The sequence below is a fragment of the Mustela nivalis genome (genome assembly GCF_964662115.1).
Source record: "Mustela nivalis genome assembly, chromosome: 1".
NCBI classification, from domain to species: domain Eukaryota; kingdom Metazoa; phylum Chordata; class Mammalia; order Carnivora; family Mustelidae; genus Mustela; species Mustela nivalis.
Window position 1 is genome coordinate 195,897,585 of NC_139020.1, and position 18,070 is coordinate 195,915,654.

The 18,070-nt window shown below is 37.2% G+C and overlaps 1 protein-coding gene across 9 annotated transcripts in view; it reads right to left on the bottom strand.

Moving 5' to 3' along the window:
- Nucleotides 1–18,070, bottom strand: part of DOCK3 (dedicator of cytokinesis 3) — a 568,909-nt gene that overhangs the window by 150,545 nt on the left and 400,294 nt on the right. For all 9 annotated transcript variants that reach the window (XM_082702076.1, XM_082702074.1, XM_082702073.1 and 6 more), the window contains exons 8-9: nucleotides 12,779–12,820; nucleotides 11,983–12,137 (exon numbers count right to left, since the gene is read on the bottom strand). In XM_082702076.1, the coding sequence (XP_082558202.1) occupies nucleotides 11,983–12,137; nucleotides 12,779–12,820 (197 nt within the window). The remainder of the gene's footprint in view (nucleotides 1–11,982; nucleotides 12,138–12,778; nucleotides 12,821–18,070) is intronic.

The window sequence follows — 18,070 nt, forward strand, 5'->3', positions numbered from 1 at the left end:
AGACAACCTATGGAATGGGAGAAGGTATTTGCAAATGACATATCTGATAAAGGATTAGTATTTAAGTTATATAAAGAACTTATACAACTCAACACCCCCAAACCAAATAATCCAATTAAACAATGGGCAGAAGAATGAACAGACATTTCTCCAAAGAAGACATACAGATGGCCAACAGACATATGAAAAGATGTTCAACATCACTCATCATCAGGGATATGCAAATCAAAATGACAATGAGCTATCTCCTCATATCTGTAATAGTGGCTAAAATAAAAAACTCAAGAAATGAGAAGTGCTGGTGAGAATGTGGAGAAAAAGGAACCCTTGTACACTGTTGGTGGGAATGTAAACTGGTGCAGCCACTTGTGGAAGACAATATGGAGGTTCCTCAAAAAGTTAAAACTAGAATTATCCCATGATCCAGTAATTACACTACTGGGTATTTACTCTAAGAATAAGAAAACACTATAAGCCCCCTATGTTTATTGCAGCAATACTTACCAAAGCAAATTATGGAAGTAGCCCTGTGTCCATCAATAGGTGAATGGATAAAGAAGATGTGGTACATATACATATAATAGAATATTATTCAGGCATAAAAAAGAATGAAATCTTGCCACTTGCATCAACATAGAGCTAGAGAGTATAATGCTGAGTGAAATAAGTTAGAGAAAGACAAATGTCATGATTCCACTCATATGTGGAATATAAGAAACCAAACAGATGAGCAAAGGGAAAAGAGAGAGGCAAACCAAGAAACACACTCTTAACTATAGAGGTGGGTGGGATAGGTGAAACAGGTGATGGGATTAAAGAGTGCACGTGTCACGATGAGCATATGGAATTGCTGAGTCACTATACTGTACACCTGAAACTAATATAACTCTGTATGCTAACTACACTGGAAAGAAAATTAAAAAAAAAATTCAGTTGTTCATAGTGGCATTATCAATAGTCAAATTGCAGAAAGAGCCCAAATATCCATCAATTGATAAATGGATAAAGAAGTGGAAAAAAAAAAGTCGTGATAGATCTATACAATAGAATATTACTCAGCCATCAAAAAGAATGAGATCTTGCCATCTGCAATTACATAGACAGAACTAGAGTGTATTATTCTAAGTGAGTAAGTCAGAGAAAGATAAATATATGATTTCATTCATATGTGGAATTTAAGAAACAAAACAAATGAACATGGGGTGAGGAAAGAGAGGCAAAACATAAAACAGACTCTTTATCATAGAGAACAAACTGAGGGTTGCTGGAGGGGAGGTAGGTGGGGGATGAGCTAAATGGGTAATGGGCATTAAGGAGGGCACTGTTGTATGGAGGGCACATATGGCATGGAGCACTGGGTGTAGTGCATAAACAATGAATTCTGTTATGCTGAAATGAAATTAAAAAAAAAAGGAGGGCACTATTGTGATGAGCACTGGGTGGTGTATTTAAGTGACGAATCACTAAATTCTACTCCTCAACTATTATTATACTATGTGTTAACTAACTGGAATTTAAACACTGGAAACAAAACAAAACAACATTTTCAGTTAATGTATATATTTTTAAAATTTCTAAAAAAGGGACAAATAATCTAACTAAAAATAGGCAAAGGACTTGAATATACATTTCTCCAAAGAAGATATACAAATGGTGAATAAACACATGAAAAGATGCTCACATCATGAGTTACCATTAAAATGCAGTCAAACCACAATGAGGTACTAATTCACATTCACACTCTGTAGGATAGCTAGAATTTTTTAAAAAAGGAAAATAACAAGTATTGATGTGGATGTGGAGAAATTGGAGTCCTCACACATCGCTGTTGGGAATGTAAAATTGTTAGGTCTCTGTGAGAAACAGTTTGGCAGTTATTCAAAAGCTAAACATAGAAATACTCTCTGACCCAGCAGTTCCACTTCTAGATACATACCTAAAAGAATAGAAGGCAGGCAATCAAACAAATACATATGTACATGGGCTTGCAGTAGTACTATTCACTATAGCCAAAAGCTAGAAACAATGCAACTATCCCACAATGAATGAACAAATAAAAAAAAATCTGTGGCATATCCATACAATGGAATATTAATTAACCATATAAAGAAATGAAGTACTGATGATATATGCTACGAAATGAATGAACTTTAAAGACATTATTAAGTGAAGTAAATCAGGTGCAAAAGGTCGCATATTATATATATGATTCTATTTATGTGAAATATCTAGAATATATAAATCTATAAAGATAGAATGCAGATTGGTGGCTGCCAGGGGCTATTAGCAGGAGTAGGCTGGTGAGGGAAATGAATAACAACTGCTTATTAGATCCAGGGCTTCCTTTTGGGGTATGAAAATGTTTGGAACTAGACAAAGGTGATGGTTGTACAACATTGTGAATGTAGTAAATGCCACATAACTGTTCATTTTAAAATGGTTAATTGTATGCTTTGTCAACCTTACCTAAATTTAAATAAACAAGTTCCATAAAATTTTTAGTATGCATACCTTATCTGTGTCTTTCTCTTAATTACTCTTGGTATTGGTATATCTATTAAAATTTGTTTTAATGAAGATAATTAACATAGTGTTATATTAGTTCCAGTATACCACTGGAGTATATCATTGAGTGATTGAACAATTCAGTGCTCATCAAGATGAAGTATACTTTTCATCCCCTTTATCTCTTTATCTATTTTACCCCTCCCCCTACCCACTTCCCTTCTGGCAACCACTAGTCTGTTCTCTGCATTTAGGAGTCTAGTTTTTTTTTTTTTTCTGTCTTTTTGTTTTGTTTCTTAAATTCCACATATGAGCAAAATTATGTGTTATCTGTCTTTCTCTGTCTGACTTATTTCACTTAGCACTATATCCTCTAGGTCTATTTATGTTTTTGCAAGGGACATTCTCATTCTTTTTAATGTCTGAGTAATATTCCATCGAATATACCACATCTTCTTTATCCATTCATCTACTGATGAATGCCTGGGTTGTTTCCATATCTGGACTATGCAAATAATTCTACAATAAACATGAGGATGCATATATCTTTTCAAATTAGTGTTTTCATTTTCTTTGGGTAAATATCCAGTAGTGGAATTACTGGGTTATATGGTAATTGTATTTTTAGTTTTTTGAGGAACCTCCATACTGTTTTCCACAGTGGCTATACCAACCTGCATTCTCATCAACAGCAACATACCAACAAACCATAAAACTCTTAGAAGAAAACATAAACAGTACTTTCTTTGACATCAGCCACAGAAACATTTTTCTAGATATGTCTCCTCAGGCAAGAGAAATCAAACCAAATTAAGCTGCTAGGACTACAGAAAAACAAAAAACATTTGTACAGCAAAGGAAACCATCAACAAAACAAAAAGACAACCTACAGAAGGGGAGAAGATATTTGCAAGTGATGTATCTGACAAGGGATTAGTATCCAAAATATATAAAGAACTAACAGGACTCAACACCACAAAAGGTAATTCAGTTTAAAAAATGGGCAGAGGACCTGAAGATGCATTTTTTTAAAGAAGGTATGTCTATTTTTTAAAAAGTTTCTTTTTTCAGATAATCGGTTTTTATTTTATTGACACTTTAAGTTTTATTTTATTATTCTCTTCCTTCTGTTTTCTTTAGGCTTACTTTTTTTTTCTTCTTCTAGCACCTCAAACTGAAAATGTAAATAATTTGTTTTTCATTATTTGGGGTTTAAGGGTTACTTCCCAATGACCTGGTTTGTTAACAGTTGGTATGTGAACATGCAGGAGGTACTCAGAAAAACTGAAGGGCATAGGAAGGCAGCCTTATGCTGACAAACGTTTATGCAGTGGTTGGGCAGCTGCCCACAAAGGCCCTACATCAGGCTCTCTGCTCAGCGGGAAGCCTGCTTCCCCCCTCTCTCTCTGCCTGCCTCTCTGCCTACTTGTGATCTCTGTCTGTCAAATAAATAAATAAAATCTTTAAAAAAATACAACTATCGGGACGCCTGGGTGGCTCAGTTGGTTGGACGACTGCCTTCGGCTCAGGTCATGATCCCGGAGTCCTGGGATCGAGTCCCGCATCGGGCTCTCAGCTCCAAGGGGAGTCTGCTTGTCCCTTTGATTTCCTCTCGCTCATGCTCTCTCTCACTACCTCTCTCTCAATAAATAAATAAAAATCTTTAAAAAAAATACAACTATCATATGATCTCCCTGATATGAGGAAGTGGTGATGCAACATGGGGGCTTAAGTGGGTAGGAGAAGAATAAATGAAACAAGATGGGATTGGGAGGGAGACAAACCATAAGTGACTCAATCTCACAAAACAAACTGAGGGTTGCTGGGGGGAGGGGGGTTGGGAAAAGGGGGGTGGGGTTATGGACATAGGGGAGGGTATGTGCTTTGGTGAGTGCTGTGAAGTGTGTAAACCTGGCGATTCACAGACCTGTACCCCTGGGCATAAAAATATATTATATGTTTATAAAAAATAAAAAAATAAAAAATTAAAAAAATACTTTATCAGATATATGGTTGAAAATACTTTTTCCAATATCATAGGCTGCCTTTTCATTTTGTTGCCTATTTCCTTTGCTGTGCAGAATGAAATTTTCAGTCTGACATAATCTCACTTGTCTATTTTTTGCAACAAAGCTTGTGTTTTTGGTGTCATATCCAAAATATCATTGTCAAGGTCAATGTCAATAAGCTGTTGTTCTGTGTTTTCTTATAGAAGTTAAAGATTTAATGTCTCAAATATTTAAGTCTTTAATCCATTTTGAGTTAATTTTTGTGAATTGTGTGAAAAATTTCATTCTTTTGCATGTGGATATCCAGTTTTTCCAACACCATTTATTGAAAAGATTATCCTTTCCCTATCATGCATCTTGGTAGATAGATCAGTTGACTATATATGGGTAAGTTTATTTCTGGGCTCTCTGTTCTGTTCCATTGGTCATTATGTCTGTTTTTATGCCAGTGCCATACTGTTTTGATTACTGTGGCTTTGTAATATATTTTTGAATTTAAGTACTATGATGCTACTGGCTGTGTTCAGTTATTTCTTCTGTTTTACTGGCATTTACTTTCCCAGTCTTAAATGAATTTCTAAATTACTTGGCAGTAGTACATTGTGCATGTTACATATACATAAATTGTTTTCTAATGATTGAAATATTCCCTGTCTTTTGCCCTTTGCTCTTCTCATATATTCTCACTTTTTCAGATAGCTTTGTTTCTGCATGCAGAAACTATTCCCAGTAAAATTCTCATCTCCATCTGTGACATCTCACCTGCATCCCAGATGCTCCTACCACATGACCCATCGATTGGCTATCACTTCAAACTCAACATAGCCCAAACCAAACTCATTATTTTCTTCACTCAGCTAGCTTCAATAATTCTAGCACCATTTCTCCTTGTCACCAAGGTAAAAAATAAAAACAAACACAAAAATAAAACAACAAAAAAAACCACTGAGTTATAGGTTTTAGAAATAGAAAGTGTTAAGAGAAATAAGTTTATTGTTACATTTAGTAGACTACTCATCCTTTCAGCAAATAATTATTGAGTACCTTCCATATGCCAATACTCTATTAGGTTCAGGGGATTTGCTGGTGAATAAGATTAAAAAACTCTGTTCTCATAGTGCTTACAGCCCAGTGATGGAATACAGACAAAAAGGTAAATATGTAAACTATTTAGTATGCTAGATGGTGCTAAGTGCTAAGGAAAAATATAAAGCAAGGAAGAGACACTGAGAATATGGATGTGTATGTGGAAGATGGTAGTAATGATTATTTCAATTCTAAAAATTTTATTTATTTATTTTGAGAGAGAGAGAGTGAGAGAGCAAACATAAGTGGGTGAGGGGAGGGAGAGGGAGAAATAGACTCTCCACTGGGCAGGGAGCCCAGTGTGGGAGCCCTATTCCAGGACCTTGAGATCATGACCTGAGCTGAAGGTAGACTCTTGATGGATTGGGCCACTGAGGCACCCTTGGTGGTTTCAATTCTAGATAAGGTGGCTAGGAAAAGCCCGAGAGTGTGATATTTGAGTAAAAACCCAAGGAAGGTGAGGCTGCAAGCACCATGAGAATATTCAGGAAACAGTAGATGCGAAGAAAGGCCTAAAGTAAAAACATGTTATATTTTCAGGGAATAGCAAGGAGGCCATTGTGAACTAGATTGATCAATGGGGGAAGGATAGGAAATTAGGTTATAAAGGCGATGAAGATGGGTCCAAATCTTATAGGACACGATGTCCTATCTTCTCTAATCTTACTACTAGCGTCCTTATCCTAGGGCTTTACCGCTTCATGTCTGCAACAGCTTCTAACTTCTCTATTTTCTAGTTTAACCTCTATAATACCACTGTGATAATCTCAAATAATTACCTTCAACATGTCATTCACATCATCCCCCTTCTCAAGGATTCATAAGGGTTATCTAATGCATCAAATCTAAATCAGTGTACAGGGTTTTCTGAGCTACCCTAGACCTACTGAATCTTGTCTTTAATACATTTTCTGATTGGACATTTACTGAGTTCTTTCTTTGTTCAAGGGGTTGTGAGCAAACATGCATAAGAAACAGGTTCAAGACCTGGAGTTTACTGCCAGTACAAACCTCTTCCCAGTTCTAATAACCTCATAATTTCCTGCAGACATACATTGAAATCTTTGTTGTGTCTGACTCATGCTTTTGCCTTTGCTACTTTTTGTGCTTGAGTATCTTCTTGAACTTCCAATAAAATCCAAAATCCTTTCATGGCTACAAGGCCCTGTAGAATCTGGTCCCTGCCTATCTCTTCAATCTCCTCTTGAGATTTCCTTTCCTTCTCTTGCAACCTTCCAGCTACACTGACTGCCATTCAGTTTTCTGAATATACCAAGTTTTTCCCTGCATCTAGGCCTTCTGCCTAGATCACATTATCCACTCTTTCTGTTTGCACATACTTTAAGCCTCAACATGGATGCCCTAAGAGCCTCCCCTCATTCCAATCTACATGAGCTTTCAGAGCACTCTGCATGATGTCCCTTTACAGCACTTATCAGGCTTTTTAAACTACATACTTATTCATGCAATCACGTGTTTGGTGATTTCTCTAGTAGAAAAGAGATGGTCTCTTTTCTAGATCATAAGCTCCAAAAGACAAGCAGATATTTCTTTTGATCACCTCAGTATCCCTAGGTTCTATCCCAATAGCTAGTTGATGCTTAATAAATATCTGTTGAACAAATGAATTAGTACCTTATCTGAATCCTGGACACTCTTTAATTCAATTACTTTCATTTTCACCTACAGTCCTTTTTCCAAGAGCCTGGCTCCTCAGTCTTTCAAAGATCCTCTTCTTCTATGACTTCTTTTTTCTTTTTTTGAAAGTCAAAGATCACAAGTAGGCAGAGAGGCAGGCAGAGAGAGAGGAGGAAGCAGGCTCCCTGCTGAGCAGAGAACCCGATGTGGAGCTCGATCCCAGGACCCTGGGATCATGACCTGAGACGAAGGCAGAGGCTTTAACCCACTGAGCCATCCAGGTACCCCTCTTTTTTCTTTTTAAAAAATAGTTCTTTGGGTATTAAATTCACAACCTTGGTGACAACTGATCTAGCTCACCATAACAGGAAAAGTAATCTCTCTCAGATTATTACATGGTAAAGCTGACTATATTTCTTTCCTGAACTATATAGTTTAATCCTAAATATAAAGCAAGATCTAAAATGTAATTGATTAGGAAAAAATATAAAACAACCAATGATGTAGACAAGACTGCTCATTTTTTTAAGCTTAAAAAAAAAACTCCATAAAAGTTTCTGTCTAACCACAATAGCCAAACTATGGAAAGAACCTAGATGTCCATCAACAGATGAATGGATAAAGAAGATCTGGTATATATACCACATCTTCTTTACACACACACACACACACACACACACACACACACACAATGGAATACTACGCAGCCATCAAAACCCCAAAATCTTGCCGTTTGCAATGACGTGGATGGAACTAGAGGGTATTAGGCTAAGCAAAATAAGTCAATCAGAGAAAGACAATTATACGATCTCTCTAATATGAGGAATTTGAGAGGTAGGGCAGGGGGTCATTGGGGGTAGGGAGGGAAAAAATGAGACAAGAAGTGACAGGGAGGGAGACAAACCATAAGAGACTCTTAATCTCAGGAAACAAACTGAGGGCAGTGGGGTGTGGGGCAGAGAGGGAGAGGGTGGCTGGGTGATGGACACTGGGGAGAGTATGTGCTATAATGAGTACTGCAAAATGTGTAAGACTGATGATTCACAGACCTGTACCCCTAAAGCAAATAATACATTACATGTTAATAAAAAGTTTCTGTCTAAAGGGTTGTATTTTTTGTTTGTTTTTTCCTGACTGCTTATTGTGCTTAAAGTGTTGCTGCATGTCGGTAAGACATATACCCTAATCTTATTTTTCCATTTAACTGGGGTTCTTAAAATCAGGAAAAGATGTTTCACATCTTCTAGAAATCCTGTAATGCCTGTTCAGACCTCCTCAAGGTGAGGGACAGTCCTTTTTAACTTCTAAATCCCAAGCAGTTATTACAGGGGCCCGCAAACTAGAAATTCTTAGTAAATACTTGCTAACGTGCTCAGTTAAATAAAATTTTCTTGATCACACAGGACTGGTTATTTGACCACTTCTTCATTCATTCACTCAATAAATATTTATTTAATGCTCCAATATCCAAAGTTCTGTGCTTAGCACTGGCGGTGGGAGGTGGGGAGGGATGGTACAAAGACACACAAGAAAGCTCCAATTCCAGTGGGGGAAATCTACATGCATGTGTATGATTACAATTTAATATCTAGTAATTGACTAAAGCTAGGTGCAGGGTGTTATCATGGGCACAATGAAGTCTCAGGGCCTGATTATACTCATAAATACTAAGGAAGGTTTCATACAGTTGAGTTTCAATGGATAGGAGTTTACCAAGCCAGCAAGGGTAATGGGGCATGAAAGAGCAAGGCATGTTTAGGGAAAGACAACTGCCTCATCAAGATACAGGAAATAAGGTTCGAGAAATAGAATTGTATCATCCTGGGCCTTTTATGTCACACTGAGTTACAAGGGCTTTAGGTTAAGTGGGAGCTGATGTGAAGAGTTTGCATTTTTAAAAGGTAAGTATGGTGGTGCTGTGGAGAGTAACTCAGGGTAGGAAGGTAGTAGATTCAGGGAGTCTGTATTTGGGGAGAAATGTGAAGGATCTGGGGTGATGATAGGAGTGGTGTAGGGAGAGTGAACTGACTCTTATTTGGGAGACAGAAGTTAGTAAGATAGAGTGATTAATTGAGAAGGGAAGGAGATAGAGAGAGAGGAGGCTAAGAGGACATTGAAGTCTATGACATGCATCTCTGGGCAAATGATAATACCTTTCACTTGATTTAAGGAGCATAGAAGGAAGTATATTTGTGAGGAAAAAAAATGAAATGAGTTTAGATATGCTGAGGTAGAAACGTCTGAGGGACATCCAAGGGCACATGTCTGGTAGGAAAAAGGAAACGAGACTCTGAAACTCAGGGGAGAGGTCTTAATCAGAGATTTAGATTTCAAGCCTAAATATTTATGACTCTGTACAGAATGATAAAATGTCACAGAAAGTTACAGCTACCAAGGCCCTCTCAGCTGCCGCTTCTTCCTTCATGCAGATTGTTTAATACTTACTCATCAGTCATCATCTATCAGGTTGTGCTATGTGGGTTTGCAGGCTGTCATTCACTGGAGCCTCTCTAGGTTTGCCTGTGGGATCAGCAATGAGACTCAGAGTGCGGGAACATCTGGTCCTCTCTTTAGCCTGCTCCCTCTGCGCACGCATGTTCTCCGGCATAGAGGTGAGAGCGTCCTGGCAATACTGAACACCAGACTAGCACTGTTTGGTTTGATACAGTGATTGCTCTGTGTCAACAGTCTCTGTATCAACAGTCGGTTAGGGATGTAATACATCCCTAGCCTTTCATGATTTCTGGTAACTACTTCAAGGCAGTAATATATCACCAGTTTAATACCTAATCATTAGGAAAACATAGTTGGTATCATCAGTTCAATGAACTAAAATTTGGCGGGGGGCTTATAAAACTACACAAATGCTAATGGAAAGAAGAAGGAACACTTATCAATTAAGCCTAGATCTAAAATTCTGTGTATTAGTCCACTCTTAAAACTAAAGAAAGAAATGGTATTTTTAATTAAGGACGCTACAAGTTTATTATATGAATGGGAAGCTGGTATAGTTCTCTAATATCTAGGGATTTTTAAATGACCAAAACACTTCCAGCAACTCTAAGAAAAAAAATGTTTTTTATGTTTCTTCTTTTAAAAATGTTTTATTGTTTCTTGAGGCTCAATTATACACAAGAAGCCCAAGTGAAAAAACAACTGATGCACTGATGATCCTGCATGGATTACAAACCAAAGCAGGGGTGTTTCTGCTGGGCGTGGATCTTCTCTGTACAGTAAGCCTAACAAAGCATGTACTGGGCACAGGTACTGTGGGAGGTGCTGGGGTCATGGAAAGAGAAGACACAGTCACTAGCACTCAAAGATGAGAAAGAAGGGTGTTCTGGTTTTCATATCACAACCCAGGGACTTTCAGTGGTTACACCCAGTACTGGGTGGGGGAAGGTGCATAGTGAGATTCCTATTATTTCCCTTTTCTCTCCAACAGTAAAGTACTTCTATTTTATCTGTTTCACTTACTGAACTGTCTCAAAAAATTCAGCCTTCAGAAAGGATTCTTCCACATACAAAGGTAAGTAATAAAGTTTATGAACCTCGGGCCTAGTGGGAAAATAGCAGCCAGAATCTGCATCCGCACAGCCCCGCACCTGTAGCTAGCATCCCTGCCACAGCTGTCTTTTCCCACAGTCTTTCTAGACCCACATATTGGGAGATGGCAGTGACAAGGAAAACTCACATGACCCCAACAGTGAGGGTATCATTTTAGCTCTACACCAAAGTGAAGCAGTTGCTTTAATTTTCAGGGCTATGTGGTCAAGATTAGAGGTACCGTGGAGCATGCAAATTAACTCCTTTTCTTTTGCACTGTTATAACTTCCATTTTTAATTTTCCTATGTATACCATGCAACTGGAAAAATGGAACAGCTGTTTTCAAATTTTAAGTAAAAATAAATAAGTAAATAAAAGACCTGTAAAGCACTCTGAATAAAGGAAGCTTCTAGGCAATATAAAAGTATCTCCAAATTTATTTTCTCTCTGCCCCAAGTAGAAGAGAATCAGAGAACTCTCTGGACTCCCTAAAATTGGCTATACTATCATCTCACCCCATCAAAGCTCTGCTGGCCTGTAGAGAAAGTGAAGCCCAGAGTGTCTCCTTGACTGCTCCCCACCCCGCAGTTGTTCATGTTTAAAGGCCTCATTGCTCTGCCAAGATACATGGTCTACTACCTCTGAGCCCCATTCTGTGGCCTCTCTTCCAACCCAGGACAAACAGGAATGAAGGCGTCAGACCAACCTTCCTTTCTGTCCAGAAGAAGCTCTCCCCTTTGTAGGGCTGGAAAGGCACTGAGGGCTGAGACTGCTCTCAGACAGGCGGACATCATTAGCCTATTTCCCTGTGAACCCTCTCCTTCACATACAACAAGGCAGGGCCCAGGTCGTCCTGCATTATAGAGCGGGGCCTCTCTGCTGAATTTGCTTTGTTCTGTGTTTCTCCTATGCATTTTCTCTGGCACTGAAAAGATGCATCCTTTTCTTTCCCTGAGGTGGTGACAGCCAAGACTGGAATTTGAACTTCCATGTGGAAATAGGCATAAAAAAGAGGCCACATGTGACTTTAAGGTACACTGGGATTCGAGGCAAAACTCCCAGCTAGGTAAGAAGTTACTTTATCTTGTTTTTCCTTCTCTGTGCATCTATCTTCCCTGAAGCCCAGAGATGCTTAGGACCCAGGTAATATCATCCTTCCACAATCTCCACCTCACCACAATTTCTAGTAACTTTTACCTGATCTGCTTGCCTTCTCTCATATCATATAAGGAAAAGAAGACATCAGTGTCTTCCCCAATAGTATTGTAGGTGAAACTCTTCAGGCTGAGGAAGAAGTGGTGTGGCACTGGCATCCGACAGGTTTCCCCATGACGTGGGCGCATTGTATCTACCTAAAGAGAAAGGTGAAAAAAAAAAACCAGTAAATATTTTAGTTACTTACTATACTGACCAGAAATAAAATGAAAACTAAATGACTAACTCTCCTTCTACTATCAAAGGGGATCATGTAAGAGAGACAGAAGGTGTCTTCTCTGCTAGTAGGGGAGTGCTGTGTCCATATGTTTGGTTTGAGACAGGCAAATATGTAGCTGGGAGAAGTAAACTGAGTGAAGGAGCTATGGGAACGGTAATTCCAACTTACGAGTGAACTTAATATCTTCACCAGGTCACAAACTTCTAAATTCTCCATGAACTTTTAAATTCAAAGTTATTACTTGGAGATATCGCCCTGATGCACTTGATTTACAGTGTTAGATGGTAACAGACACCATTCTAAATGACACTTTTACTTTCTCCCAGACGGATTCATTTCAGTCTCCTAGTCTATGTTATTTCAATTGTGCTTATGTAAATTTGCACAGAGGAATGAGGGAAGACTGGCCAAATCTGCTTGGAGGTCAGGGTTATTTAGATGAAAGGCATCACACAATCAAGATGTCCGTGGTGGTTATCACTGCCTGTTGGCATCCCCATGCTGTGACCACTTCAAGTGCCGAGGGAAAAGACTCGGAGGCCTAGTTAGGTTGCTTACCTGGGATGTGCTTTGCTGGACACTCTGCCGGCTAGATAAGTGCTGTGGAAAGAAAGAAAGAAAAATTCACTCACCTGGGAAGGAAACTAACTTTTATGAAGCACCCTCTATATGCGAGGCATTCTGCAGTCTTTTATATATATGTTCTCACTTAAGTCTGATAACATTTTTAGAACAATGCTATTTGTATTTAATGGAAGCAACTAAAGTGGGGTGTAAGGAAGTGATGTGCTGAAGCTCATACAGCAAGAAGGTGGCCAAGCCTAGATTGTAACTCAAGCCTCACCAGCTCAAAGCCCCAGCTAAGTCACAGGTGCTCCCTCTGGATCTGTGCTTTGTCACTGTCCTCTCCACACCCTCTACCACATCCCAAGCCTTGAGATCCAGCTTCTTTAGGCTCTCTACACTGGAGGAGGTATAGTCTTTAAACCCAAACATGCTGTTCCTTTGCTGCTGGCTGATGTTAGAAGAAGCAGATTCCAATCCTAGCTACATGCAAATGAGTCGTGAAATCAGATAAACTGCTTAGTCTCTGCAAAAGACAGTTTCCTCAGCTATAAAACTCAACATAAAGCTTTTATTGTCTTCCTCACAGAGTTATTGTGAGGCTTAAATTACTTAATGGAAAGCAGCATGATACATTAGTTTGGGACCTAAGTGCAGAAGTCAGTACACTTGGTTTTAAATCTTGACTCACCTTTGTGTTTGCTCATCTATAAATTAAGGATAACGTTTTGTACTGAATTTAACCTCACAGGCTTTTGTGCAGATTAACCTGCCATGGAACCTATCATATTTTAAGTGGCTGATCATTCTTATTTTATTGTTATTGATATTCTTCTTTAGAAGTAGTTATTATAGAAAAGTCAGTCATATTTAGAAGAAAACCCTGGCCAAGAAGAATTGTGGGTTCACAACAGTGCAGTCCCTAGTCTTGGTAAACTCAACAATGAGAGTTTCTATCTGCTCCCTTTGGGCTTCAGAAGTGTGAAATAGCACTCATTTGGTGAGCTAGTTTATATCACATGGGTAGGAAGGATGGCTTCTGAGTAGAATGGTTTGATTTCTTTTTTTTCTTGTACCCAATTTTCATAACAGTTTTATTCGTAAAAGCCCCAAAGTAAAAATAACGTACATGTCCATCAGTAGAAAAATAGGTAAAATCTTTTTTAATTTAAATTCAATTAGCCAACACATAGTACATCATTAGTTTTCATGATAGGGTTTAATGATTACTAGTTGCATATAACACACAGTGCTCATCACATCACATTCCCTCCTTAATTTTATTTAGGGTTAAATGTGTGTATTTGGAAAACTGAATATAATTAAATATTAATTTAAATGCATCTTACTAGTTGTATTTGCTAATTATTAAATATTCATGTGTATTTTTAGCTATATTAGTTAATTATTATTGACTGTTAATGTTCATTCATAGGACTATTTGTTTCCATGATATATATTAAATATAATAAAATAGGCCTCCACCAGCTCAGGAAATCATCACACAGAATGTATACATACAAAAAAGCTTTAAAAAAATCAAGCTTTCAAAAAAAAAATCAAGTTTTCTACAGTTTACCGACCCATATCCTACTGGCCTAAAATGCTTTCCATTGTTTTATTTTACTTTTAGGGGTTGCATTAAGTCATTCTTCTCAAGCAGATTTGCTGATTAACTCTTAAAAATGAACTACCAATCTTAAACATAAATGTTCAATTATAACTAGATATAGGAGTTTACAGCTAATTTCATTATAAAACATCCCTTTTGACAATAACAAATGTCATTCTAGATTTCAGAAGCATCAAATTTGAGGAGAACTTTCAACTCCAGTTTAAAAGTGCACCGCATGGGTGGCCAAAGAAAGGCACCAAAACTGGTATTCTGGAACGTCTCTTATGGCACTATAAGGAGAAACCACTTCCTTGTTACCAGGCAGCATCAGCTGGCTAGCTGATACGTTCCTCTGTATTATCTCCATGTTTGCTACCCAACTCGAGACTGCCCTCCCAGGGAGCAAAAAACCCTATCTTAATCATCTTTATATCCTAAGTACATCAGGCAATTTACAATGTACATCAAATATAAATTAGTTAAAAATTGCATGAACATTGCTAGTGTGAGTATATATAATTGTTGTGGAAAAAAATATGGCCAAATGTATTAGAGCTAAAGATGTGATTACCTAATCATTCAGTAATTTGTCTCCTGGTTATAAACTTCATAGTATTCAAAGACCTTTGTGAATATATATAAAATATTTGACAGGCCAGATTTCTGTCTGTCTATCTGTCTGGCCAACCAAATACTAATACTTTTTTTTTTTTAAAGATTCTTTTTATTTGACAGAGAGAGAGCACAGCAGGCAGAGTAGTAGGCAGAGGGAGAGGGAGAAGGAGGCTCCCAGCTAAGCAGGGAGCCCGATGTGGGACCTGATCCCAGGACCCTTGGATCATGATCTGGGCAAAAGGCAGATGCTCAACTGACTGAGCCACTCAGGTGCCCCAATATTAACACTTGTTTCTTTTAAATCTGTATTTCTGTTAATACTGGTAACTTATCTTTTTATCCAAGTTTATTTTATCCAAGTTTTCTCATTTATTACCAGATAATTAAACAAAATATTCTGTTACAACTGCTTTTGTGTCCTTTATGTTTGGAATAAATTTGGAATAAATTTTCCTTTCTCATTAAAAAAATTTTAAAAATGTATACACTGCTTTACTGTAGTAATGCCAAATTTCCCCTACACAAAAAGCATTTTCTCTGGTTCATTCAATCTACATAAGTCTAACAATATGGAAAAAAGAAACCCTACAACTTTAGATATTCTATTCACCTGAATAACACATTTAATTGCCTGCTATATATGTTTAGAATTGCGTTAAATGTTGTGGGTCTTACAAGGGAATATAAGATATATCAAGCCAGGATCACTAATAAAATGATGCTTCATTGTTAGTAAATAATCCAATCAATTTATTTAAGTCCAGAAATGAAAGTACAAACATTGATCTAATAAAAATATTAATCAGCACTAGAAGATAACAGACTAACATTATTCCCAACACATGCTCATGTAGAAAAATAATAGCACAACAGGAGGTTATAATGTGAGTGCTCTGTTAGATCTTTCCATAAATTAGAAGCTTTTATATAATCTTCAAGTTGTCTATATTCTCCAAAGAGGCATAGCTAATTACAATTAACATAAATGCTTTGTTGTTGCCATTCAAAATGCTTTCTAGTTTGGGTAGCACTAATTCTCTGTTGCTGAAAGTGGATTTGGACATGTTATTAAGCAGAAGCAAGAGTTGAGGAGCAGGTGAACCAGGTGGTGGGTATTAGAGAGGGCACGGATTGCATAGAGCACTGGGTATGGTGCAAAAATAATGAATACTAGGTGGTGGGTATTATAAAGGGCACGAATTGCATGGAGCACTGGGTGTGGTGAAAAATAATGAATACTGTTATGCTGAAAATAAAAAATAAATTAAAAAAAAATAATGAATACTGTTATGCTGAAAATAAATAAAAAATAAATTTAAAAAAAGAGTTGAGGAGCGTTACAGGCTTCCTCTGATTCTTTTCATATAGAAGAGGAAATCCATTTGTTCATTTAAAGAGTTTTTTTTTTAATCAATTATTACCACTCAGTACTTGCACAGGGGATTGGTTGGTGGTTTTTTGTTTGTTTTTGTTTTTGTTTTGTTTTGTTTTTTAGGAAAAACAACATGCTCTAAATGTAAGCTTGAGGTATAATTCTATTCATTAAGTTTTCATGTAAAATGAGTGACAAAGAGTATTAAAATCATAAAGTTTCACATGGAGTCTTTGTAATTTCCAGTAATAGACTTAAGTGTTAATACAAAAAGGCTCCAAAAGGTTATTCCTCTGAAACTTGTTGATAACTTTAAGAATTAACTCAGACACTTACTGTGCATTTACCATATGCAAATTAACATAAAAATAAGTGGTTTTCAATAAATTTGTGGACTTTCAAAAGGTTGGTTTCAAATTGTTTTTTCTTCACCTTATTCAGTTCTTTCTATCTAAAAACAAATATATAGGATAAAAGACAGAAAAATCAGCATGAAATGAAAAAAATAAAAAGGGGCTTGAAACTTTCTTTGGCCTTTTGGATAAGTCAACTTTTTAAAATTAACATTTAAATGTATTAAAAGTAATATAAGCACATAGTATTAAAAGTTAAATAACGCTAAAAGTCTTGCAATAAAATTACTGGTCCTATATTCAACCTGTACTATTTCCTCTTTATAATTTTTTCCTAAAATTTATTAAGTATTTCTAAATGTCACATTTATATTGCTTTCTTCTTATGCAGTTTTAGATTTATCTATTTGCTTCTTATAATGGCAGCTGAGGATCTTAACATCTGTTTATATCCATTTCCCTTTCCTAATACCTTCTACTTTCCTAATACCTCACAAGTTTTGGTTAAAACTTATGGAGATGGGTTAACATGGAGGCCATGGGGACATGGAGAGGAGAATTGAGTTGGGGGAAATCGGAGGGGGAGACGAACCATGAGAGACTGTAGAAACAAACTGAGGATTTTGGAAGGGAGAGGGGTGGTAGGTTGGGGGAGCCAGGTGGTGGATATTATGGAGGGCACGTACTGCATGGAGAACTGGGTGTGGTGCATAAACAATGAATTCTGAACACTGGAAAGAGATAAAAAGAAAAAAAAAAAAAAAAAAGAACAGACCAAAAAAGAAAAAGTTGTGTTTGAATGCAAACAACAACAACAACAACAACAACAACACCTTATTTATAAGATTGTAACTTTTAAATATTGTTTATTGAGGGATAGCTGGCTGGTTCCATCTGTTGACCGTCCGCCTTCAGCTCAGGTCATGATCTCAGGGTCCTGGGATCGAGCCCCACATCAGGCTCTCTGCTCAACTGGGAGCCTGCTTTTCCCTCTTCTCCCAACATGTGCTCTCTATTGTTATCTCTGTCTTTCTCTCTCAAATAAATAAAATATTTAAAAATAAATATTGTTTACTGATGGACCAAATAGTGTACTTCAATTATATTTCCTTTCTTCTATTACCTTCTGCTTTTGTTTTAGGAATCTTAATTTTATTTAAATTATACTCCTCTTATGTCTTCCAAAGCTCTATAAAATACCTTTAAAAAAAAAAAACCTTTCAAAAACATTCTCCATATGGTAAAACTACCACATATTCTCTGAAGTCTTTTTTCTCCTGGAGAGGCTTCCTGGCTGCCCTTGTGCTCTCATCAGAACAACTTACTCTCTA